The sequence below is a fragment of the Mauremys mutica genome, chromosome 1 (genome assembly GCF_020497125.1).
Source record: "Mauremys mutica isolate MM-2020 ecotype Southern chromosome 1, ASM2049712v1, whole genome shotgun sequence".
NCBI classification, from domain to species: domain Eukaryota; kingdom Metazoa; phylum Chordata; order Testudines; family Geoemydidae; genus Mauremys; species Mauremys mutica.
The window spans coordinates 268237205-268265110 of NC_059072.1; the positions used below are offsets into that span (position 1 = coordinate 268237205).

The 27906-nt window shown below is 40.1% G+C and overlaps 1 protein-coding gene across 3 annotated transcripts in view; it reads left to right on the top strand.

Moving 5' to 3' along the window:
- The window catches only part of UGGT2 (UDP-glucose glycoprotein glucosyltransferase 2), a 244554-nt gene that overhangs the window by 75631 nt on the left and 141017 nt on the right, over nucleotides 1-27906 (top strand). For all 3 annotated transcript variants that reach the window (XM_045009671.1, XM_045009679.1, XM_045009688.1), the window contains 5 exons: nucleotides 1161-1252; nucleotides 10471-10621; nucleotides 16605-16724; nucleotides 19790-19875; nucleotides 23682-23817. In XM_045009671.1, the coding sequence (XP_044865606.1) occupies nucleotides 1161-1252; nucleotides 10471-10621; nucleotides 16605-16724; nucleotides 19790-19875; nucleotides 23682-23817 (585 nt within the window). The remainder of the gene's footprint in view (nucleotides 1-1160; nucleotides 1253-10470; nucleotides 10622-16604; nucleotides 16725-19789; nucleotides 19876-23681; nucleotides 23818-27906) is intronic.

A 27906-nucleotide genomic window follows, 5' to 3' on the forward strand; every position in this document is an offset into this window, starting at 1 on the left:
ATTTGTCTCTTTTCTCAGTTCAGTATAGAGTATCTTCTCCCTTTGTGATCTAGACCCATGTGGATGAGTTGCATTGCCTTCACTAGTATCAGGTGTCCACCAGGAGGAGTGTAAGGGACCATTCCAGCTGTATGTAGAGGTCTGACCATGATAGAGGAGCTCACTTTCTCCCCTTTTCAGAATGTCATTGCTCCCCTACCCCATGCCTAGTTTTGGAAGTGAAGAAATGTTCTCTTGCCCACTGGTTCCTCTTGCTCCATTTCCGTGTAATTTTCCCAGGGGAAAAAAGAGAGATCCACATCACACAAAACTCAGAGCAGCTGCTCTGCTGCTGCTGTTAAACACCCTCTTGTAGAGCTAGGGATGTATGTCTGAGCTGCCTCCAGAGCAGCACAGGAGTGTGATGTCATGTGTAGTTCATGAGACAGGAAGTGCAACTGATTATTAACAGCAGTAACTGCATAGCAAGTGCTGTCAAATGCATAAAGGAAACAAATTGGGGGAAACATGGAAAAATAGTTTTTCTTTAACTCTTTACAGTTTTAGTGATTTCACCTGTAATATTAGAAGGTAACAATTCTTTATACAGAAGTGTGTTTTTAAGTTTGACCTTGTCTCTTAAATGTTGCAAAACACTGTGTTTTGCATTTTGTAATATAGAGGCTAACATCTTAGGAAGCTGCCCTTCAATGTTTATATGCTACTCCTGAGTGGTGATTCTGTAGTACGCAACAAAGGTGGGGTTTTGGTTCTTTTGCTTGTTTGGGGAGAAAATGGCCTGGATAGTTTTTGAAGAATTAAGTGCCACTTTCCTATATTGTTGAGAAGTATTAATTTTCTAACAAGAAACATTAAGAATATGTTATCATGTTTATATTATAAAACCAGCATAAACCACATTTTATGTTTTCTATAGCTTTTTCATTTGTAATAGCATTCGAAATATGTAAGATTGTGTTTAGAACAGGATTTTTTCTATTTTTTTCTGCTAAAATTCTGGTGAAAGGATTTGTTTTTAAATATGGAGATCAGATTTTCCATGTATTCCATAAAATGTGCAGGTATTATAGTAGGTTTTATTTTAAGTTCTAAATAAGTTTTTGTTTTATTGTTGACATTTATCTTAGAAAACTAGCAATTTTTCCACTTTCCCTTTCAAGCATTTCCATGAAATACTCGGAATTCAGCCTGGAGAAGCACGTTTATTTCTAAATGGTCTTCCTATTGACCTGGATTTTCATGATCCATTTAGGTAAGAATTTCATTATTAAATTTATAAGTTCTACAGTTTGTAGAATTAACAGGTTTTTTGTGTTCACAATGTTAGATAATATCATGTGTTCCATACTTTGAGATGTGTCAAATTTATAATTCCAGTATTACAATTGAAAAAAGGGTGTCGTCAGGAGGAGGGAGAAAACTTGTTCACCTTAGCCTCTAAGGATAGAACAAAAAGCAATGGGCTTAAACTGCAGCAAGGGAGGTTTAGGTTGTACATTAGGAAAACGTTTCTAACTGTCAGGGTGGTTAAACACTGGAATAAATTGCCAAGGGAGGTTGTGGAATCTCCATCTCTGGAGATATTTAAGAGTAGGCTAGATAAATGTCTATCAGGGATGGTCTAGACAGTATTTGGTCCTGCCATGAGGGCAGGGGACTGGACTCGATGACCTCTCGAGGTCCCTTCCAGTCCTAGAGTCTATGAATCTATGAATTCAGATTCTTGTAGAGTATATATGAAATACAAGTGACATGGCTTTGTATGTGAACATTTTATGGTGCTATATGATAGTATTTTCTCTTGGAATATCTTATTTACAGATGGGACAACTTGCTATGCAAACTGAAAATAGAGAATGGGAGGAATACTGTATGCATATGTAAAACAGGTGTAGAAAGTGTTTATTTTTTTAAAGATAAATTACATGAATTACAATGCATTACATTCTCTTCATAATTTTTAGAAAGTTAAGGTAGTCAGCTAGGTGTGACATTTTGTATCACATTATGCTTCATTAGAGAGATAAGGTGGGTGAAGTAATATTGTTTAGTGGACCACTTATTATTTATTAAGCTTCATTGACAGAAGCATTGTAAGACTTATTTTTTATTTTATTTTTTGTTTGAACATCTTTTGGATGTCTGAAATAAGCCTTTTTGAACATCACACTTTTTTTTCCCAGTCAGTATAGTTCCAAATAGTGACCCCATGCTGCCTTTTGTGTCTTTATGAGGGACATACAAGGGAGAGGTGCAGTGTCTGTCATTATTTCAAGAAAAGAATGAAGGTCTTCAGAAATCTGCTCCTCATACACCTAATAGAGCTGGCAGTGAGGCCTGCCTCAGCTCTAGGACCCTCAATTGTGTGGCCTGCTGCCTGCCCGCTGATTGTTTCGGACAGAAGCCTGGACTCAGATTCTTCTCCACAGAGAAAGAGGAGTCAGTCTTCTTTTCCAGGGTCTCCCCTGAATCAGGATCCATAAGAGAGACTACAGCCACTTGAAATCAAAGAAGGGTTCCTCTTGTTCTTCACAAAAAGACTTGGAACATCATCAGGACTCTTCAGGTATTCAGGGTAGAGCTGGGCCTTCAATCTCTGTCTCCCTGGTACTGCAGCAGGGAAATACCAGTACTGTGCTGTCAATTCTGGTACCAACAGACTCTGTTTTGGCATCACTATTGTTAGTACTGACAACAGCAAAAGCTTATGAGGCAGCTAAGGAATTTGCTCTGCCTTCCATCTCAAACTCTCCTGTGGAGTCCACAGCGGTGGAAATGGCTTCCGCTGTCCTGGGCCTGTCTCTGGTGCAGAAACTGTTAGCGGTGCCAGTATCGGTACCAGTTAACTAATGTGGCACAGATTTGGCCTCAGTACCATCTTCAGCACCAGCACACACAATGTCAGCACTAGTATGGCCTTCAACCTCAGTACTGGTTTTTCTCTCTGGCTCGGTGTTTGTGGCCTTGCTACTGGAATGTTCGTCATAGTGGGTACTGCTTACAGTTTATACCTTGGCACTGACTACAAGGTCTTTCCGTAGCTACATTATCAACATCAGTGCTATAGAGGATCAATTTACAACGCCATACCCTTGACGTCTTGGGATGCATTTGTGGTACAGTCTACCATCCCGAACTCAGTATCGATGTTGGCATCTTCACAATGGGCTACAAATAAATCAGGTCAGTTAGTGGCCTCATCTGGTTTGGCACCCCCCAATACCAACTGACTACTTTGATAGCTCATCTCAGTTGGGTTCAGTGGCTGTTTTGGAACTGCTGGGGTGTTTCCCGAGCCCCCAGGTTTTGATCACCAGTTCAGTCAGAAGGTTGCCAGAATGTTTGGCAAAGCAGTTTACAGAGCCACCTAGATTGGAAGCGCACAGAGAAACTATTCCCCACGAGCAGCCAGTGATGCAGGAGGAACCAGTTGTACCACAGGAGGATCCATCAATTACTGTTAACCTGACTTCCTCACCTGTCGACCTAATGATCCCACACTATTCTCCTGTTCCAGAAGATTTTAAGTCTTACCAGGTCCTGCTGAGGAAACAGGCCGGGCTTTAGGCATTCAATCTAAGCTTGTGCAAGAGAGCACTCACAAGCTTTTGGACATTTTCCAGGTGGCTGCCTCAAGAGGGTAGCCCTCCCAATTAATGAGGCTCATCTAGAACTGGCAAAGACCTTATGGGACATACCAGCCTCCTTAGATCCTATAGCTAATCACACAGATAACAGTATTGTGGCCCACTGCAAGACTTCAAGTGTTTTTATTCCCATCCTGCCTCAAATTCCCTGCTAGTTGTGGCTGCCAGTGAGATCGCATCGGGGAGATTTAAATAAACCCTCAAAGAAAAAGAGCCAATGAGACTCTTGTTTGGGAGAAAAAAATATTCCGACTCCTTTCTGAAGATGCAGATAGCAAACCATTAAGTGCTGTTAGCTAAATAGGACTTTGTAAACTGGGACACAACATCAGGAAGGAATATAAGGCTTTCCTGGTAAAAGGTTGTATGGTAGCCAAGACGTTGCTCCAGTCAGTGCTTGATGCAACTTCTTTTAGAGGTTGTTCTCTGCGATAACAGTGAGGGCAGCCTCACAGTTACAAAACTCAGGCATAGCCTTGGACCTCCAGCAAACCATGAAGGACATCTCATTTGTTGGTCAGTTTTTGTTTTGTATACAACTGATGAAACTACATTCATTTAAAGACTCTTGTGCTACACTTCGTTCATTGGGATTCTATGCAGACCCCTGCAGCTACAATATCAACATCAGTACTAGAGAGGATCTTTATACCAACCAAGGCAGTATAATTTTTCAAGAAGAAAGCACAAATCACAGAGAAGGAGACCCTTCTGCTCAACACTGCCAGCTTGTTCTCCGTCAGCTGTGAGTAAGCAGCCCTTGTGAGTTCTCCTTTGAGGACAGCAATACATCATTGGTGATCTTCCTGCTCACCACTCCACATCCCCGTTTTGGGACAGAGTATCCCATTCCCTCAGTGCTTAGGAAGACATAATGTCAGAAAAATGGGTCCTAAACACTATGAGGTTGGGATATTCTATCCAGTACCTTTCCACCCCCTTTTCCCTCCCATCTATCCTGTCCCTTTTCATGGACCCATCTCATGAGTCATAGCTCCTTCAAGAAATTTGGACTTTGCTCAATGTAGGAGCCACAGAAGAAGTTCCCATTCAACATGGTAGAAAGAGGTTTTACTCATGATATTTTCTTGATCCCCAAGTCCAAGGACCCATACTGGACTTTCGAAATCTCAACAAGATGATCAAGTATATAAGATTTCACAGGGTTTCTCTAGCATCGATCATTCCTTCCCTAGATCGCAATGACTGATTTGTGGTCCTTAGTCTCCAGATACCTATTTTTATGTGGCAGTACAGACAAGTCCCAGGAGGTTTCAGAGATTTGTAGTACAAGGCCAACACTATCAGTACAGTCTTTTCCTTTGGCCTGTCCTTGGCCCCACCAGTATTCACTAACTGTATGGTGGTGGCCTACTTGAGGAGAAAGGGAGTATAACTAGTCCCATATCTAAATGATTGGTTAGTGTGATGCAGATCCAAACATCAGGTTCTTCACCAAGTCTAGTTTATCATCTTTCTCTTGGATTGTCTGGGACTCTTATTCCACAAAGAAAAATCCACAGTACTCCCAACAGAGAAAATTGAGTTCACCGAGGCTCTATTTGAGTCTATGAACATGATGTTTTTTCTCCCTCAAGACAGATTTCAAATCATTTACCAATCTCACTCTCTCTAGTCATACCCTACTTCTGTGGTCCGAGTATGTCTAAGGTTACTAGGCCACATGGCCTCATGCAGTTAAGTGACCCAGTGTGCCCAGCTGCACCTGTGCATCATTCAAGGGTGGATGAAGTCAGTCAGTTGACCAAGTGGACACCCCTCAGACAAGTTGGTTCGGGTTCCTCCTGTGGTCCTATATTCCCTAAAGTGGTGGATGGATCAGAACAACATATCTGGAGATGTACCTTTATCACCCCCTTCCTTCCAAGATAATCATTACCAATGTCTCTCTGATAGGGTGAGATCCTTACCTAGTGGTTTGTGACCTCCAAGCATTATGGACAAAGCATGAACTGATTCTTCATATAAATGAGAACAACAAAGCAAAGACACTGGACTTCAAAAAGGTGGACTTCAACCAACTAAGAGAAATAGTAGGCAAGGTCCCATAGAGACACCAGTTAGGAAGAAAAGGAGTTGAAGGGGGCTGGCAGTTCCTAAAAGATATAATATTAGAGGCTCAGCATCAAGCTGTTCCAATGCAGTGGAAAGATAAGAAGAGTCATAAGAGGCCAATTTGGCTGCACAAGGAGGTTTTTAGCTATCTAAAAACCAATGGGGATACATACAGGAAATTGAAAGAGGGGCATATCACTAAGGAAGTATATATGAGAATAGCGCAAGCATGTAGGGACAAAATCAGGAAAGCCAAGGCAAGGAATGAGTTACAACTGGCTAGAAATGTAAGAGACAACAAGAAGGGGTTCTACAAGTATGTCAGACAAAAAAGAAAGATCAGAGATGGTATGGGTTTGCTGCTCAGTGGAGAAGATGAGCTAGTAATGGAAGATAAGAAAGCGGAGCTGCTCAATGCCTGCTTTGCTTCATAACATGTAACCAGAAGACTAATGAAGTTATCATAGACAATAAAGGGGAAGGGATGACTTGCGTGCTATCAGGATAAGTAAAGACTGAGTCAAAGATCTTCTGACTAATTTGAATGAGTGCAAGTCAGCAGGGCCTGATGCTATTCACTCCAGGGTGCTGAAGGAATTAGCTGAAGAAATCTCAGAGCCACTGGTATATAATATTTGCAAACTCATGGATGACAGGAGAGATCCCAGAAGACTGGAGAAGGGCTAATGTAGTGCCCATCTTTTAAAAAGAGGGAAAAGGAGGAACCAGGGAACTATAGACCAGTCAGCCTGGCCCCAGTACCTGGGAAGCTACTAGAACAATGTATAAAGCACTTAGTTTGCAAATACTTGAAGTATGAAGTGGTGATCACTAGCAGCTAGCATGGATTTACTAAAAACAAAGAATGCCAAAACCAGCTTGATTTTCTTATTTGAAAAGGTAACTGGTTTGGTGGACTTGGGGAATGCGGTGGACATAATATTCCTGGACTTTATTAAGGCCTTGACACAGTCCCCCATGACATTCTCATAAGTAAGCTGGAGAAATGCAAGCTCAGCAGAACTATCATTATGTGAATACATAATTGGTTAAACAACTGCAAACAAAGAGTAACTATTAATAGAAAGATGTTGAATAGGAAGGAGATCTTAAATGAAGTTCCACAGGGATCTGTTCTGGGTCAGGTGTTATTAAAATTCTTTATTAATTATTTGGATGTAGGAATAGAGATCAAATTTGCAGATGACACAAAGCTGGAGGTGTGTGTGCAAACACTTTGGAGTATAGAGCTAACATTCAAAGAGATCTTGTTAAATTGGAGAACTGGGTTATAAACAACAAAATGAAATTCAACAAAGACAAATGTAAGGTGCTACACACAGGGAAGAAAAACCAAATGGACAAATACAGAATGGGGGATAACTGGCTTGGCAACAGCACTTCTGAGAAGAATCCAGGAGTTGTAGTGAATCACAACCTCAACAGGAGTCAACAGTGTGATGCTGTTGCAAAAAAAGCATATGCAGTTTTGGGTTGTATTAACAGAGGCATAGCATGCAAGTCACGGGAGGTGGTAAAACCATTTTACTTGGCACTAGATAGGCCTCAACTGGAGTACTGTGTCCAGTTTTGGTCACCACTGCATAGAAAGGATGTAGAAAAGCTGGAAAGGATCCAGAGATGACTGATAAAGATGATCAAATAATTGGAATGCAAGCCATATGAGTAAGGGCTGAAGGAACTGGTTGTGTTTAGTTTGGAAAAGAGGAAATTAAGGAGGGACATGATAGCAGTCTTCAAATACTTGAAAGGCTGCCATAAAAAATATGGAGAAAAATTTGTTCTCTCTTGCCACAGAGGAAAGGACAACAGGCAATGGGTTCAAACTACATCATAGCAGATTTAGAATAAATCTCAGGAAAAACTTTCTAACTGTAATAACAGTAGGACAGTGGAACAGACTGCCTAGGGAAGTCATGGAATCTCCTTTACTGGAGATTTTCAAAAAGAGGCTGGATAGCTGTCTGTCTTGGATAGTTTAGATGCAACAAATCCTGCATATTGTTAGGGGGTTAGACTAGATCAGTGGTTTTCAACCTTTTTTCATTTGCGGCCCCTTAAATTTTTTCAAATGGAGGTGTGGACCCCTTTGGAAATCTTAGACATAGTCCGTGGACCCCAGAGGTCTGCGGACCACAGGTTGAAAACCACTGTTTTATGTAACAACCTTTCATGAACCTATTAGACATAGTCTGTGGACCCACAGGTTAAAAACTTCTGTACTAGATGACCCTTGCGGTCCTTCTAACCCTATGATTCTGTGGTTCTATAATTCTGTGTCCTCAAGCTCTGGACAATTCACAACACTTGCCATGCTTTTCTCCCTCAGATCACAAGCTTATTGGTTCAGCTATTGACTGACAATACGACTGCTGTGTACTACCTAAACAGACAGAAAGGGGTATGCTCGGATCGGTTTTGTCAGAAGCCATGAATCTGTGGGATTTTTGCATCAAGAAAAGCATTGCTTCTATTGCCACTTACTTAACTGGCTCCCAGGATCAGTTGGCTGATCATCTCAGCAGGAGATTCTCAGAATCACAAATGGTCCCTCAAAAACATCATGCTCTTCCAAGTCGCATGGGGCACGGGTCACTTGCTGGAGGATTCTCTGCAGCTTGAGATCTTCAAACCACAATTTGAGGACTTCAATAACTCAGACATAGGTTAGGGGTTTGTTATAGAAGTGGATGGGTGAGATTCTGTGGCCTGCATTGTGCAGGAGGTCAGACTAGATGATCATAATGGTCCCTTCTGACCTTAAAGTCTATGAGTCTAAGTCTGGGGTGTTCAGTCAGTCAACCTGTTTGCAATGAAAGACAAGAAATGCTGTTAGTTTTGTTGCTGAATGGATCACAGTTCAGATTCGCTGACTGTCATAAACAGACAGTTAAGGGTTAATTCCTCTTTTACCTGTAAAAGGTTAAGAAGTTCACAATACCTAGCTGACACCTGACCAGAAGGACCAATAAGGGAACAAGATACTTTCAAAGTTGGGAGGGGGGAAAACAGTCCTTTGTCTTCTTCTGTGTGTGCTTTTGCCGGAGGGAGGAGAGGAGCCATCACACTCGTACAGGGTAATGAGTAATTAGAGCAGGAATGTACTAAATTACTTTTATTTCTATTTGTGATTTCTTTTTGCAAAATAGAGGGAGAATCAAATTGGGTTTCTGTGTAACTTTAAAGTTTTGCCCAGAGGCAAACCCTCTGTGTTTTGAATCTGTTGTCTGGAGATTATCTTGCATGTTAATCTCACAGAGATATTCCTTTCACCTTTTTTCTTTAATTAAAATTCTTCTTTTAAGAACCTGATTGATTTTTTCATTGTTTTAAGATCCAAGGGTTTTGGATTAGTGTTCACCAGGAATTGGTGAGGAAATTCTCTCCAGTCTACCCAGGAAAGGGGTATAAAGACTTGGGGGGCGGGGGGAATTAGTCTCAAATCTGCCCAGGAAAGCGGGGGTTAGAGATTTGGCGAAAGGCAGAGTTCCAAATGACTCTTCCCTAAACGTTTGTTTAAATCATTTGGTGGTGGCAGCAAAATTATTAACCTAAGTTGGTAAATAAGCTTAGGGGGTCTTTCATGCAGGTCCCCACATCTGTACCCTAAAGTTCAGAGCGGGGAGGAACCTTGACACTGACCAACACTTTTCTTCTGTGATGAGGATCGAGTCTCATGGATGCCTTTACCCCCTAATCCTCACCCCGCAAGTGATCCTCAAATTGAAACAAGAGCACACCAAGTTAATTCTTATCATGCTAGTTTAGTCAAGATAGTGCTGGTTCTTAGATCTTCAGGCTCTTGACTCACCCTCCAGATTCTCCACTTCTTCTTCCAGACCTTCTGTCCCAGCAACCTGAATGGGAGCTGCATCTGGAACCCAACAGTCTGCAACTCATGGCTTGGCTGTTGATTGATTAAATCAAGTTGAGAAGGACTGCTCAGTGGCAATTCAGGAAATATTGCTTAATATGAGAAAGCAGTTCACTAGATCCACTTATTTGGCTAAGTAGAAATATTTTTCAGTCTGGCCCACTTTTCAGGGAATACATCTAGCAGAAGCTAAGATTCAAAACATTTTAGAGCACCTGTTCCTTCTCAAATCCTTGAGTCTTTCTCTAAGTTCCCCGAGAGTCCATTTAACAGTGATCTGAGCTATCCAGCCTTTGAGAGATCCTTTTTTCCAACCTCTTGGTCACTAGATTATCATTTATTATATAGCATTTTTTTCAAAACAGGCCTTGTATAATTGTTAAAAACATTGTATCATTATTCAATGTGATTTATGGATTTTTCCTAGTTGAATAAATGTAATGTGTGTTTAGTACTTTCTTTAATATAAAAAAAAATAATATATTTGGGAAAAAGTTTGCTGTACCTTATTTTTCAGATAAATTGGGATTTTTGGATTTTGTGATTGACAAAGCTGTGACTTCTACATTTGTTTCCTGTGACAAACAGCTTGCCTTAACCATTGCTGCTCTGCAGAAAAATGTATAAACATAGTTACAATAGTGTCTTAATGCTTTTTGGAAAGGGGTTTAAAATAATAGCTATTTATTTTTAATCTACTTTCAAGCATTTGATTGCAGAAGGAAGGCATTTTTGGGAACATTTTTAATACTAAAAGTATCCCTTTCTTCCTCAAACTTTTGGAATATGTTTCCCTGCATATGTCATTATAAAAACTTATATGTGTAACTTGTTTTCTGTTTTAATACAAAGTATTTTGGAAACTCTTAAACTGGAAGGAAAAGTGCTTCATGGGCTTCATGACCTTGGAATCAAAGAGAAGTCTTTCAGCAAATTTCTGAGATTACAGATCCATCCTGTGGATGACAGTTGTTCATTAGATATTCGTCACTCTTCGATAATAGTGAGTAGCCAAATAACTACTTAGTTTTAAATTTTGCTGGTCACAAAATTTGCTAGTTTGTATTTTTGAGTTGCATGTCTTTTTCTTACATATTTTCTGTTCTGTCGGCAATTGCATTGGAATTACAAGTCAAAAACATTAAACGTCAGTAAACCATGGAAAACATTTCAGGGTAAGGGACAATATCTGTCTATATAGCATAGACAGGTACATGTTACCTCAGGATGGGATGCAGAGATAAAATTTCTAGGCACCATTAATGACTGCTTCTTCGAGCAGCTAGTTCTGGAATTCACAAGGAGAGAGACAAGTCTTGATTTAGTCCTAATTGGTGCACAGGATCTGGTCCAAGAAGTGAACCACTTGGTAATAGAGATCATAATGTAATTAAATTTAACATCCTTCTAGGGGGGGAAATATCAAAGAAACCCACCACAGAATCATTTAACTTCATAAAGGGGAACTACATGAAAATTAGGAAGCTAGTTAAATGGAAATTAAAAAGCCAAAATAGTGAAATGCCTGCATGAGAACTTTTTAGAAACACCATAAAAGAGGCTCAAACTGTATTTTTACCCGAAATTAAAAAAAACAATAACAGAAAAGCGGTAACTGGACCAAAATAATGCACCCATGGCTAAACAACAGAGTAAAAGAGACAAAAAGACATCTTTTAAATATTAGAAGTCAAATCCTACTGTGGAAAATAGAAAAGAATATAAATTCTGACAAGTCAAGTGTAAAAGTACAATAAGACAGGCCACAAAAGAATTTGAAGAGCAACTACCAAAACTAACAGCATTTTTTAAAGTACATCAGAAGCAGGAAGCCTGCAAAACAATCAGTGGGACCACTGGACAATGGAGGTGCTAAAGGAGCACTGATAAGATAAGGCGTTGGGGAAAAGCTAAATGAATTCTTTGCATCAGTCTTTACTGCAGAGGATGTGAGGAAGATTCTCTCACCTGAGCTATTCTTTTTAGTTGATAAATCTGAGGAACTGTCCCAGATTTAGGTGTCAATAGAGGAGGTTTTGGAACAAATCGATAAATTAAACAATATTAAGTCATCGGGATCAGATAGTATTCACTCAAGAGTTCTGAAGGAACTCAAATATGAAAATGCAGAACTACTACTTCTGGTATGTCACTTATTGCTTCAATCAGCCTCTGTTCCAGATGACTGAAAGATAGATAATGTAATGTCGATTTAAAAAAAAAAAAAAAAAAGTCTCCAAAGGCAGTCTTGGTAATTATAGCTCAGTTAGCCTATCTTCAGTAGCAGGCTAATTGGTTGAAACTACAGTAAAGAATAGACTTGTCAGACACATAGATGAACATGATTTGCTGGAGAAGAGTCAACATAGTTTTTGTAAAGGGAAATCATGCCTTACCAATCCATTAGAATTCTTTGAGGGGGTCAAAGGATGTGTTAACAAGGGTGATCCTGTGGATATAGTGTACCTGGACTTTCAGAAAGCCTTTGACAAGGCTTCTCACCAAAGGCTCTTAAGCAAAATAAGGAGACATGGGATAAGAGGGAAGGTCCTCTCGTGAATCAGTATCTGGTTTAAAAGTTAGGAAACAAAGGGTAGGAATAAATGGTCCATTTTTACAGTGAAGAAAGGTAAACAGCAGGGTCCTCTAAGGATTTGGACTTGGACCTGTGCTGTTCAACATATCCATAAATGATCTGGAAAAAGGAGTAATCAGGAAGTGGAAAAGTGTGCAGATGATACAAAATTACTCAAGATAGGTAAGTCAATTAAATGGCAGATTTAATTCAGTGTTGGTAAATACAGAGTAATGCACATTGGAAAACATAATCCCAAATATACATAGTAATAAGTAATAAGTAATAATTGGAGATATACCAATCTCCTAGAACTGGAAGGGACCTCAAAGGGTCATTGAGTCCAGCCCCCTGCCTTCACTAGCAGGACCAATTTTTGCCCCAGATCCCTAAGTGGCCTAAGTGACATATAAAATGATGGGTCTAAATTAGCTGTTACCACTCAAGAAAGAGATCTTAGAATAAATAGTTTTCTGAAAACATCTGCTCAATATGCAGTGCGGTAGTCTAAAAGCCAACAGAATGCTACATTACCCAATGAAATTAAAAGGCAGTAGGCTTAAGACAAACATAAGTAAGTACTTCTTAATGCAACATTCAGTTAACCTGTGTATCTCGTTGCCAGAGGATGTTGTAAATGCCAAAAGTATAACTAGGTGCAAAAAGTTCATTGAGATAGGTTCATCAGTGGCTATTAGCCAAGATGTTCAGGGATGCAAACCCATGTTCTGGGTGTCCCTAACCCTCTTTCAGACAGAAGGTGGGACTAGACGAGGGATGGAACACTCGATAAATTTCCCTGTTCTGTTAATTCCCTCTGAAGCATCTGGCACTGGCCTCTGTCAGGAGACAGGATACTGGACTGGGTAGATCATTGATCTGACCCAGTATGACCATTCTTATATTCTTATGTTCATAAAATGGATAACATTTTACCATATATTATGAATATTTTCCTATATCCTATTCAAAACTTCAAATTCTGAGGATATTTAAAGGAAAAGAGGAAGTGTTAAACATCTACTTTTACTACAACTGAGCAATAATCTCTATACTCACAAAGGACCTTTCATCTGACTGTCTAAACTTTGTACCAAAGATGAATTTAGCCTCATAGTACCTTTCTGTGGTAGATGACTGTGAAACCCATTTTACAGATGAAAGAACTGAGCCACAGAGATTAATTGTCTGTCCATAGTTACTCAATAACTCAGTGACAGTCAGGAAGAGGACCCAGAAATTTTTACTCCCAGGCCCCTGTTCTGCTCACTAAACACAGGTTTCAGAGTAGCAGCCGTGTTAGTCTGTATCCGCAAAAAGAACAGGAGTACTTGTGGCACCTTAGAGACTGACAAATTTATTTCAGCATGAGCTTTCGTGAGCTACAGCCCACTTCTTCACACTCTCCCTGTTTTTAGCCATGTCATAGAATTTGATACAATTTGCCCTAGCAGCCTTGTGTATACATGGAAAAAGCAGTAAAAATATTAATTATTCCTCATCTGAAGGCACCATATGTCATTCTTTAATTTATTAACTATACACAGGCTTCCATGAAAAACAATTAAAGAACAGTCTGCAGTGACAAATGATATATGTCCTTTAATTGAGGAAGAAATTGAAAAGAGAAAAAACCTCCTGGAATGCCAAATTGCCTCTTTATTGAAAACTAATGATAACTGAGCAAATTTTAGTTTTTTATTGTTATCTATATTATCATCACAGTCTAGTAGGTTCAATCCAGACCAGTGAGGGGTTGTGTCACTGCCTGCTCTGTAAACTTGGGTGCCTCACAGTGCTTTGCTTTTGTAGCTTCCAACCTTGGCTGCTCACAACCAGCAAGCAGGTCACACCCTGAGTGTCTGTGTACTAGATAGCTCTGGCTCAGCAGCTTTTACCCCCAGAAGCCTGTCTGCATCCGCACAGTCTTACTCTGGCTTCCATCAGCCTTGGTTACTACTTTCAGGGTGATCCGAACACATTCTCAGTCACAGATTTTCCCAAAACCATGGGCTCTGCAATGTCCAGCCCTCTCCTGGACAATTTAGAGAGATGATATGGTTCATTTGTCCCTTTAAAGATATAGAACACATCACTGCTTATTAACTTAACTGGGGATAAATACTCCCTTCCCTTTAAACACAGCACTGAGTTGGTTTATGGTAATGCTCAATAATTTTATTAACAAAATATACGTAAGATTAAGTAAGTTAATGTATAAAGAATGAAAATAGAAAGTTACAAGTAAAACAAAACAAAATATGCTTCTAAAGGTCTAAAATTTAATCTAGCAAGATACAGGCTTTGTTCAGTATGGTTTCTCACACCAGTCACTTTTCTTCCTAGCCATAGCTGATTTTCTCCTTCGTCAAGATCTTCCACAAAAGTATAAGATGCTGGCTTCCCTTGTCGTCTTAAGTGAAAAATCTTTACCTAGGCAGGTTTGTCACCTATATTCAGTTCTAGAGACTTCAGACCCCTCTTGTTTGAAGGACTCATCTTTGTCAGCTTGCAAGAACTCTAGCTTCTTAAGTCTGTCCAGTGATGGATGTCAAAGATGGCTTCAATGAACTTGTTTCAAGAGGCAGGATGACCTCATGGTGTTCTTCTCTTTCTGTGAGCTTCCAATCCCGTTGTTTGATTTCTATGTAAATAAGGCTTCCCTTGTTTGATTCCACCATGCTTAATTTACACAGGAGATAGGTAGATAGCTGTGACATACAGTCTGCCCAGACAGGAGGGTATCTTATGTTAATGAATATCCATGATTCCTTACATAGTATTAATACATACATTACACAGTGATATTAATCACCAGTGTGTCATTACCTTCAGAAAAGATCTCACTCTTTTCACTCTTATAATACAGTAATATTGTATACAATCACTTGATTCAGTTGCTTATCACTTGAAGTTCAGCCCCCTGTTATATAGACCAGTAAACCTTTTAAATAGATTCTTCTGAAGGTTACCCCTCAGAGTAAAGTTTATTCTAGGAGTGCAGAAGGCAACATGGAGTCTGCTGGAGAAAGAGGCTCCATGCTCTTTTTTTCCCTCCCACTTGTGTTTGCCGAAATGGAAATTGTTTTGTTCCCTGGCATCTCCTTCACCTAATGTCGTGATGAACCTGTTTACTGTTTACATGTAAATTGAGGTAAACACTCTTTCCTTTGTTGACATACCTGGTCCGCACACACCTTAGTTATAATTGCAGTATAATTCATAACTCTTAATAACCATCACACACATACATCACACAAGAAAACTAATGATCAGTGAGTTATTAGTTTTCAAATGATACCTCATAAGGCATATTTTGTATAAAGATTATATGTATGATGTGAATGCGGGAGTGCTTAGTGTCACAATTTACATACTCCCATGGGTGATAGAATATTTGTTTTACCTGTTTGATATAACTTTCCTGCTCTGAGAGAATTGAAATTGATTTTAGTCATACTGCAGCACAGAATTACAATTATATCTTTCCTCTGATTAGGTAATGATAATCTTAATTAAAGATCTCTTTTTTCCTTTTCCTTGTTTCTGTTAGATCAATGTTTCATGACATACCTTAATTCAAAAACCCTAAAGGTCTGATTTAAAGGGGGAAAAAAACCTAAAAGTATTATTGCTTCTCAGCATTTTCAGGAAATTTGATATGCCACCTGCATTTAGTTTTTAATAGTTATCTGCCATCATATTTTAGGACAGGTAATAGAATTCTGATGTTTTTAAACAAGTCCCACTCACCTATGTTTATATACTTCAGTAGTATACTCAGTAGTGCCTGGATCCAGCAGAGCAGTTAAGCACAAGTAGTTTTAAGCACATGCTTAAACATGGATCTAAATGATACTAAACAAAAAAAGATTTGTACTTTGGTGACAACTTCTGTTTATTCAAATAAACGTATCTTAGGCCAGGTGTGCACTAGAAGCTTTTGTTCGTATAGTGCTGTCAGTTAGGGATCTACTTTTAGTTGACATTTATATCTGATAAAATCCCTAGTATAGCTGCCATTATACTGGCATAAAAGTGCTTTTGCCAGCATAGCACATTTCATTCACCCAACTGGTATAGGTACTTTTTTGGTGGTATAAGCTGCATCTACACTAGCAAAGTTTTGCTGCTGTAGCTATACCAGAAAACTTTTAAGGTTAGACTAGGCCTTACAATTGCACCTATTTAAGGTGTTACATATAACAACAAATTAGGATTCCTATTTTTATATTTTAGAGTCTATTTTCTATTACTCTCTCATTTAGAAAGAAGCTGGTCCTTTTTACTTGCTCCGCCAGCTGTTGTGAGAAAATAGTGTGTGTGTTAGCATGGCTTTGGCTATAAATATGTGATTCAATGGTAAACCTTTGTGGCCTTTTTGAATGACTCGTGTTTTTTTTTTTTTAAGTGGGTCAATAACATAGAAAAAGATCACATCTACAACAAATGGCCCACAAGTTTCCAGGAACTGCTTAAGCAAACATTTCCAGGAGTTATACGGCAGATTAGGCGCAATTTGTATAATTTGGTAAGTTTTGAGTTACTTATGTTAGGTGAATATTCATGTGTTGCTGCCTAGTGTATGAACAGAACTATGTATGAATCTTATTTTTTATGAGGAAATATATATAGCATTGCATTTAGTTTTAGGTTTGCTGGAAATTCACATTTTTCATTTAGGACCTTGAAATCTTACCTAAAATTTTCTAGTTCATTAAATAATATATAAATATCAGGCCCGATTTTCAGAATTGCTAAATTTCTGTGGCTGCCATTAACTGTAGATGGCATTCTGTGTGTTTGTTTGTACTGAAAATTAGACCTATTTATTACAAAAGGCATTACATTTCAATAAAAATGTTATCAGAATTACAATTAATGTTAAATTGTATAAGGTACAATAAAGACTACTTAATACCACAGACATTTCTTTAATCTGTATGTATAAAAATCACGTAACTCTTCACTATAAATGTCACATTGCCTTGTGTAGTTTGTCATGTAACAAAATAATAATAATAAAAGCAAAGATATTGGCATTGCCCAGTGCTACTTACTCAATTAAATACTTCTCAATGTGCAGGAGTTGAGGGGTGGAATTAAAGTTGACACAGTAAGCTTAATTCTGGATTTCCTGGGCCCAGTTATCATGTTAGTTGAGTGTGGGGATGTGTGTTCAAATACCATTGACATCAGAGGGAGTTGTGCATTCACAACTGATGGGTTCCTCAGGTCAGTTAACCTTTGTGAGCTTAAAACTCAGACTTTCTATTCAGGTAATAGTGTTTGGTTTTTTTTAATCAAAACACCGTTATATTAGGGAATACTTTAATCTCTTGTCTCTTTTTTTATTCCCATCTTGGCTATTCCCATGAATATTAGATGCTAAACTTCAGTATATGTATCAGGTTACTGCTTGTATTGTACAGTACCATGCTGATTTACAGCATCAGGCCACCATGGAATCTTTCACAGAGCTAAAGGTCAGAGCAGGAGCAACCATTATCACTAAAGTTCAAAGGTATAAATACTAACACCACCTGCTTTTAGAGAAGAACAGAAATTTATGCCCCATTTGATACCCATTTTAGAACACAACCCTAATTATGGTGTTGCTACCAGGTGCCATCAGAATATTATGAGCAGATGGTATACTACTGACATTGGTGGGCTGCTGGTAGAAATTAGATTGCATTGCTAAATTAAGGCAGTGGGAGGTATGACAGTGGCAGTCTAATCTAGGCTATACGGACACATTCAGTGGGAGCTAGAAGGAATGTAGATTCAGCACACAGGAATTTAAGATCAGCTGGTTCCACTTACTGAAAAGCCAGTTCATTTGAAATTCCACTGATTTGTGAGATGAAATTTTCACACTCTAAAATATTTTTGTGCTCTCTGGGATGGAAGGGAGAGTAAACCGGGGTTAGAGTGCAGCGTTGCCGCAGTCCAGCTGAAGGAGTCTGAACTCAAGGGAGGAATGCAGTTGTGGATAGGGGAGGAGGTGGAGGGAAGCCTGAGTTGCTTCCGTTGTTGTGAAATGAGCACAACTAACTACTGAGTGGGAGTGCCCATGTATGGGAAATTCTATTTTATATATTGCATATAGAAATCACATTAAAAATATAAAGTTTGCAAAGTAAAGCATTTAAAAGTTAGGAAATCCCAATTAGGGCTGCCCGTGCACTCTCTCTGCTCTTAGATCTTGTGTCTGGTGCCCTGTGGCTGTGGGGAGAAACAACTGCAGGGAAAGTCCTGCTCACTCCATGCAGCCCTGTGTTGTAGCATGCTCATTACAAACAGAATCTTTGGCAAAAAATACATCCCTGACGCATCCTTAATAATATCCCCTTATTAAATGTCAGTACTCTGCTACAACGCATGAAGGCACTAGAGCTTTTTAGTGAAATGGCTGTAAAAAAATTAACATGTGCAAAACAATGTATTCTTCCCTAACCTATTTCTGAGAAACAGCTAAACTGTTTTGAGGCTTAGTGAGGCAGATACCTGGCGCAGAAAATTTCGGACCAAGTCTGACAAAGTTATAAACAACTGAAAACGCGGTCTTATAATGGAAAGTGTCAGGCATTTTAAAATTAGTTATTAAGTAAATATTTGAGAAGAAGCAGCTCAAAATAAAACACAACAGTATATAAAATAAAAATGTGTATGTTTATAATAATAATAAGGTGTGCGCTCATCTGTGTCTCTATATATAATAGAAAGAGAGTGTGTGTGCGCGCATATAAATATTGGTATTGGAACATAAGACTCTCTGTTATAGAAACTTTACAATATAAGAAAAGGCATCATTGTCTTTTAATCAAAGAATAGGGTTTGGAGGTTTTTTGCACATTTGTATAAAATATTGTTATATGTAGTGTATGTTAAATAGGAGGCAAATTACAATGAACACTAAACTGGATAGCATTGCAGGGCTGAATATCTAAGGTCTCAGTTCTGCAATCTGATCCACATAGAGACAAGACCCCACCCCCCTCCATGTGGATTAGTTGCAGTTTCAGCTTCTAAGATTGCAAGTAAGAGATTATTTTGCATTCCAAGCTAAAACAAACAAATCCAACAACAGCAGCAACAACAAAAACTGAAAACAAAAATGCAGCAGGGAGGAAGGTGGAGGTTTTTCTTTCAAAGTAAAATATATTTCTTATTTTTGCAAACAAAGTTAGATGGCATAGATTGTTTAGGCTTTATATATCTAGTTAGCCTTTGGTGTTCTCATTTTTCAAGGTATATTTAGGAAGTGACAGCAAATTTAGAACAAGGTATGAGTTTATGAAAAAGATATAGCTCTCTAACTTTCAAAAAGAGAGTGGTGATTGTACAGCTGTGGTGAAATTTAGTTGGTGGTTATCTCAAAATTTTCAGCTTTTAGTACAATACATAAACTCTGAAGTTGTTTTTATATGTACTCCTAATATTTTCTTGTGATGAATTTCTGAGATGACAATAGAGAACTGTATGTAGGGCTGCACAACTCCTTCTGGAATCCCTGTACTACATTGTATTTTAAATCTGAAAGGAACTAAAAGGATTATATATTGACTATATAATGTATTTTTCTCCTATTAGGTATTGTTTATTGATCCTGTCCAGGAACATGCAGCTGATTTTGTGAAACTAGCAGAATTATTCTATCACCACAATATACCACTTAGGTAATGTAAAATTGCAATGTTAAATGACGATGTCTGCTTTTTGATGAGTACTACTTCTCTCTCGTCATTTCCCAGTCTGAAAGAGAAAGATGTGAAGTGAAACTTAATTGTCCAGCATGGCTATGTAAAACACTACCACTAGGCTTACTAGTTGGCCTAGTTGTATTTAACATACTGTAGCACTTAGTTTTCATGAGAAAATAGTTTTCCAAAGGCTGGTAGGTTGCAGTTACTCTATAAGAACATGTGGAGAATGACCAGATAACATTTTCCTGGATATTAGCATAATAAATAATCCCATTGGATGTCCATGTCGGACTTCTATTTAAAGCAAAACATTAAAAAAGCATGCACACCATTGATGTACAATGATATAGGATGTGTTGATGAATTCAGTTCTTTGGATAGAGGTTTTGCTTTACATAGTTTTATTGGTGTACTATAAATAAATAAATAGAGCCTACATTTTAAATGGAGCTTTTAAATCAAGTACTTCAAGCACCCATTGTTTCCTAGGATAATTTTTGTTGATTATTTTAGTGCTAAATTTCCTTTAAGATTTTAATATTCCTGTTTTTTTTCCCTCCATTTTCTTTTATTTTTCTTTTATGGAATTTTAGAAAAGTGATGGCTTCAAGTGGTGTTGCATACCATCTGAACATGTGTTACGTGGATGGACATTATCACTGTTTGTTTTTCCTGAGGGTTCCTGGGGAAATAATTTTAAAATGTTCTCAAGAATGTTGCCTCAGTCTATTGGTAGAATGCATTTTAAACTGTATTTTGCTTCTCCTGTTGAGCGTGTATATCTGACTCTGTGGTACAGGTAGTCCTCAAAGTTTACATTTGATTTGTTTCAAAACTGCTTTTTGAAATACTTTGATGCTACTCTATGTAATTATGAAATATTTATGATTTGCAATTGTTACTATTATTACTATATTATGAATATTAAAGGACTCCAATATGTTCCACTCTGATGGAAAACTTTATATATGTAGAGATGAAGGAGAAGCTTTAAAAGAAGAATGATTTGATTCTACAATTAAGAACAGTAGAAGTAATATTACATGTTGTGGACTGCGTCCCAACTAAAACTGTTGGCAAACTTTATTTCATATATATAATGGATATTGCAAGATACAATGGGATGTTAATATAGAAATGTTCCTATTTGGTAGGAATGTTGAAAGATTTTTTTGTTGGCAGGACAGTAATCAAAAGTATACATCAAAATATGTATGCATTTTGATTGCATTGTTGTTACAGCCATGTTAGTCCTAAGATATTAGTGAGACAAGGTAAATGAGGTTGTGACGGGTTGGACCCCCCTTCCAGGGTGCCACCTGATGTACTGGGATTTCACTGAGATGCCTTCTGCACTAGCCTAGGCTCCCGCTCCCTGTTTTGCTGAATCAGGCTCTCTGGCCCCTGGCAGTACACACACACAGGTAGGGATGCACCAGCTGGAGAATCACACAGAGTAGCCAGCAGCTCTCTATGGGAAGACTCAGCTAGGAAATTATACAGCACTCAAGTGCAGCTCCCCTCTGGAAAATACACCCAAAACAATATTGTCTTGCGCTGTAGAGAAATATACAGAATGTAAACTCATAAATTTGTTCCCCTCTCTTCAATGTGAAGGAAGATACGCACAACTTCTTGTGCCCCCCCCAGTTATATATTGCACAAAATGGATTTTATAATAAACAAAAACAAGTTTATTAACTACAAAAGGCAGACTTTAGGTGATAATAAGGGATAGCAAACAGAATAAAGCAGATTACAAGCAAATAAAACAAAACATGCATACTAAGTTTAAGATCTTAAAGAGACTGGTTTCAAGAAGTAATTTCTCACCCTAAATGTTGCTTTTGGGCAGGATGCAGAAATTCTTGAAGGTTAGCTACCCTGCTTGCAGCTTAAATCTTCAGACACCATATTCACAGACCAGATCCCTTTTCCAGCCTGGGTTCAACTCTCCCCGCCCACTTACCCCCTCTCGGCGTGTCTTTGTTTCTCAGAGCTTTCCAGCTGTCATCCTGGGTGGGGATGCAGTGAAGAGTAAACCTAGATGAGTTTACTCCCCAGCCTGAAACAAAATTTACATAAGGCAGGAACCTTTTGTATTACAGTGTTGACCTCCCTCTCCTTTTAGTGGAAAATCACTAGACGTCCAAGATCTGGGGTTCTCAAACTGGGGGTTGGGACCCCTCAGGGGGTCACGAGGTTATTACATGGGGGGTCGCGAACTGTCAGCCTCCACCCCAAACCTCACTTCACCTCCAGCATTTATAATGGTGTTAAATATGTAAAAAAGTGTTTTTCATTAATGGGGGGTGGGGGTCGCACACAGAGGCTTGCTATGTGAAAAAGTTTGAGAACCACTGTCCAAGATGGTGTGTAGTACCAGGTGACATAACCGCCTGATCTTGTAGTGTCAAAGCAACATCCCAGCTTCTCAGGAAGGAGAGAGATTAGTATCGTCAAAGCCTTATTGTTTCTTCCTAATGGCCCATCAAGGCTGATGGTCTGTTGTCTGGGGGGTGTTTCCCAAGTACACACACAATTGTAATGGTTACATAGTCAATATTCCTAACTTTAGATACAGAAATGATACATGAGTACAAATTGGATAATCACATTCAGTAAATCATAACCTTTCCAATGATATCTCACAAGACCCATCTTGCATAAAACATCTTAGTTATGCCATATTCATACCATAACAATATTGCTATGAAGAATATGGAGTGTAATGTGACAGAGGTATATTTTTATTGGGCCAGCATCTATTGGTGACAGTGACAAGCTTTCTCTTTCATCAACAGAAACTAGTTCAATAAAAGGTTACCTCACTCACCTTCTTTCTCTAAATCTTTATGTTTAAGATCAAGGACCAGATTCAGAGATGATGTAAATACTAGTGTTATGTATCAGTGTATAACTTACATACTGAGACTGTTGGGAAGGGCATGGTTGTAACAAGAAAAGCAACCAAAAAGACAGTGAAAGAGAAATTACACTCCCCTTCTGTTTGCCATTCCACTGTAGTAGAGCATAGGTTACACCCGCTTACAGACTTATTTATGTGTAACTTAAACTTCAGCTTATGTCACTTCTAAATTTGGCCCCACGAGTTCATTGCCATTTTGAGACGAAAATCTTTAAAAAAATTCAATGTACGTCTGTAAACTTTTGTGGTTGACTTAAATCAGGAGCCCAACCATGTGTTTTTTATCTGTCCAATTGAACTGGTACCATAATTAGTCAACATTGCAGTGTACTTTTATACTTAGTTCCATAAATTACATGGAGAGCACAGAATATATTAAACAGTAATTTTGTACATTACAAATAATCTGGAGAGCACAATATATATGAAACAATAATTTTGTTATTGATGGCCTGTTGTCTGGGGGGGTGTTTCCCAAGTACACACACAATTGTAATGGTTACATAGTCAATATTCCTAATTTTAGATACAGAAATGATACATGAGTACAAATTGGATAATCACATTCAGTAAATCATAACCTTTCCAATGATATCTCACAAGACCCATCTTGTGGGGCATGTCATTTTTAGCCCACTCTCTGTAAACTTTGGAGGAAAGAGTACAAACAGTCCTAATGTATGCAAGTATGTTTTATGATATTGAATATTGCAGATATTAATTTGTAGGATATTGGTAGAAAATCCTCACATTGTTTTATCTGAACAATCGCAATATCTTCAGTCTGTTTTCAATAAGGTTTAAAAAGCCAGATAATGAATATTTACAGAGGGTTTTTTTCCCCCTACAGAATTGGATTTGTTTTCGTCTTAAATACTAATGAAGAAATCGATGGGAATGAGGATGCTGGAGTAGCTCTTTTGAGAGCTTTTAATTACATTGCAGAAGAATCTGATACTTCTCAAGCTTTTATCTCCATGATAAATGTTAGTGCCAGTAAATAGATAAAAATAATGTATAATACTTTTTAAAACTATTTGCTTTCCTATAAATTCAGAATTTCTCCTCCTTGTGACTGCCTTTAGTTGGAAACAAAATTGTTCTAAAAGTGGATGTTAGGTTGCTGCAGGATATCTCACTGAAAACATTTTCCTGCTCCTCAAACAAGTTCATTCTGGTAAAATTGTCTATCTACAAATTTTCTTCAGGGATTAAAAGAAGGTAAACATACCTTTCAGCAGGCAGTATTTTCATGTGCAGTCATAGTTTGGGGCTCTTTATATGGTCTTTTCATGTGTGCCTTCTTGTCTGTGTTCTGGCACATACTGGGGTAATGGTATTCCAAAATTGTTTAGGTCATGCCTTATGATTTAGAGGAATTCTGTGGTCATTCGGTGTTATAGAAAATGCGGTAGACTGGGTAAGACATTTTCATTATACAAGTGTTTCCTAGTCTGGTTGACTCTATTCGTGTCTCTGGAAGAGCATGGAAATCTTCCAGGCTCAGAGGTTGAGAGAGAAGTCTGACATCCTCAGCTAGAGTGGGTGGCTTCAGAAGGGAAATGTAGGGAACATTTAGGGACTTACAAGGGATAAATGGGTTGACTTGAAGTACAGGATCTCTGTGAGGACTCTTGACAAAAAGAAATTGAACTAGAGAATAGGGTGCAAACAGATTTTTAAAAATTCTGTAACCATATATAGTAACTCCTCACTTAACACTGTAGTTATGTTCCTGAAAAATGCAACTTTAAGTGAAACGATGTTAAACGAATCCAGTTTTCCCATAAGATTTAATTTAAATGCAGGGGGTTAGGTTCCAAGGAAATTTTTGGGGGGCAGACAAAAGACATTATATACTGTACAGTACTGTACTTTACTGTCGTGGGGAGGTGCCCCTGGCATACCCCTGGGTCTCAGGGCTGGGGGTGCAGGGTCTGAGAGGGAGTTAGGGTACAGGAGGGCACTCAGGGTGGGGTGCAGGCCCTGGGCTAAGGGGGCCCTGGCCTGCAGCTCTAAAACCCCTTTCAGAATGCGGCCCTGCCAGCACGGGCTGGAGGACTCAGGAGGAGCAGGAGCAGCCACGCAGCCAGCGGCCAGAGAGAAGCGGCGCTTTCCCCTTCAAAGCGCCGCTTCTCCCTGGCCGGCTTTGAAGGGGAAAGCACTGCTTCTCTCCAGCCCTCAGGCCCCTAAAGTGCGGGAAGCAGCGCAGGCCGAGGGATGTGCTGGCCACGGCTTTCCCTCTCCCACCACAGTGGCCTGGAGCAGCGAACCATGGCCAGTGGGAGCTGCGATCGGGCGAACCTACGGATGCAGCAGGTAAACCGACCCGGCCCACCAGGGTGCTTACCCTGGCGAGCCATGTGCCAGAGATTGCCGACCTCTGATCTAGGGTATTAACTTTCTAGCATCCAGTCTTGCACAATTGATAAGAAGTAGATGAGGGGAGAAGGTTGGGAGAGACTTGTGAAATATCCACATCTGTCTTCAGTACACAGGGGGAGGAAAATCAGCTAAATGGAGATATAATAGGGGATAAAGAAACACTGTAAGATAAGAGATAGCAAGGAGAAAGAAATTACAAATATTGATAGGAGTAGTAGTCAGGTAGGTGTTACAGTTAGTAAAAGGACTATACCTAATCCAGCTAAAAAACTAGATGTGGTCTGAGGGAAAGAACTGAGATGCTTGTACATGAATGTAAGACAGTTCAGTGGTAAAATGAAGGAACTGGAATTACTGGTGCAGGAAGTCAAACCAGATGTTATGGGGATTACAGAAACATTGTTGAATAGCACTCATGGCTGGAATACATAAGAACATAAGAACGGCCATACTGGGTCAGACCAAAGGTCCATCAAGCCCAGTATCCTGTCCTCTCACGGTGGCCAATGTCAGGTGCCCCAAAGGGAATGAACAGACAGGTTATCATCAAGTGATCCATGCCGTCACCCAACCCCAGCTTCTGGCAAACAGGCTAGGGACATCATTCCTGCCCATCCTGGCTAATAGCCATTGATGGACCTATCTTCCATGTATCTATCTAGCTCCCTTTTGAACCCCATTATAGTATTAGCCTATACAACAGCCTCTGGCAAGGAGTTCCAGAGGCTGACAGTGCGTTGCATGAAAAAATACTTTATTGTATTTGTTTTAAACCTGCTACCTATTAATTTCATTTGGTGGCCCCTTGTTCTTGTATTATGAGGAGTAAATAACACTTCTTTATTTACTTTCTCTATACCACTCATGATTTTATAGACCTCTATCATATCCCCCCTTAGTCACTTCTTTTCCAAGCTGAAAAGTCCCAGTCTTCTTAATCTCTCCTCATATGGAAGCCGTTTTATACCCCTAATCATTTTTGTTGCCCTTTTCTGAACCTTTTCCAATTCCAATATATCTTTTTTGAGATGGGGCAACCATATCTGCACGCAGTATTCAGGGTGTGGGTGTACCATGTATTTATATAGAGGCAATATTATATTATATTATTATTTTCTGTCTTCTTATATATCCCTTTATATAATATTATATTTTCTGTCTTCTTATATATCCCTTTCTTCTTCGAGTGATTGCTCCTATGCATTCCAGTTAGGTGTGCGCGCCGTGCGTGCACGGCTCTTCGGAAGATTTTTACCCTAGCAACACTCGGTAGGTCGGCTGAGCGCCCTCTGGAGTGGCGCCGCTATGGCGCAGGATATATACCCCTGCCGACCCATCCGCCCCTCAGTTCCTTCTTCCTGCCCGTGACGGCCGTTGGAACAGTGGAGCGCGGCATAGCTGACCTCCACTTCCCTAGCTACTCGTAGTTTCTCTCGTTTAGTATATAGTTCAGATGTTTATAGTTGTAGTTAACTTTATTTGTTTGTAGTATAGTATTTATTTTCAGGGGTTCGGGGTTTATCCCCTTCCCCTCACCCGGTGCCGGGTCCGATGCCCGGTCCACAGGGTTCTACACTGCTCGGCCGGCCACAAGCCGATGCCGACGAGATCCTCTCCTAAATGCCTCGAGGAATCTCAACTAGCAGATAAGTGCTGCATTTGTGAGGCCTTTAATCCGAGAACAAAGGAGAGCGGGACTTTCGTCTCAAGCAGCTCCTGAGGGAGGCAGCTCTTGCTCCTCCGCTCTCGGCGCCGAGCGCTGGTTAGTCTTCAAGGAGCGCTCCCTCGGCACCGGATTGCCGGTACCGCCAAGGCCTCCCGGCACTGGCCCTCGCTGGCTCCGACGTCCACTCGGCATGGTTCCCTCTCCTGGAGGATGAAGAGGCACAATATACTTGCTGCGTCCGAGCCGCCTGCTCCGCAGCCGAGCGCTATGCTCAGTCGGAGCGCCCGGCACCGATGTCGGCCGCGGCACTGACAATATCCGCACCATTAACTCTGGCCAGGCAAGAGCCGTCGAGTCCGGTGCTGGAAGGCTCCCCGGTACGAACCGTGGTAGAGCTCGCTGTGAAGCTGCGTCCGAACCGCCTGCTCTGCAACCGAGCGCTATGCTCAGTTGGATCGCCCGGCACCGATGTCTGCCGCGGCACCGACAATATCCGCACCATTAACTCCGGCCAGGCAAGAGCCGTCGAGTCCGGTGCTGGAAAGCTCCCCGGTACGGACCGTGGTCGAGCTCGCTATGAAGCTGCGTCCGAGCCGCCTGCTCCGCAGCCGAGCGCTATGCTCAGTTGGATCGCCCGGCACCGATGTCTGCCGCGGCACCGACAGTATCCACACCGTTAACTCCGGCCAGGCAAGAGCCGTCGAGTCCGGTGCTGGAAAGCTCCCCGGTACGAACCGTGGTCGAGCTCGCTTTTAAGCTGCGTCCGAGCCGCCCGCTCCGCAGCCTGAGCGCTCTACTACGTCGTACTGCCCGGCACCGGTACCTGCTGCGGCACCGACAGTATCAGCACCGTAGACTCCGGACAAGCAAGAGCCGTCGAGTCCAGCACCTGAACACTCCCCGGTGCGAGTTGTGGTCGAGCTCACTATTCCCTCCACGCTGGAAACATTTCCACAGCGAGGGAGTTGATGGCAAGGGCAGAGCCTGCGCTGCTTTAACCCCCAACACCGCCGGTGTGGGTCAT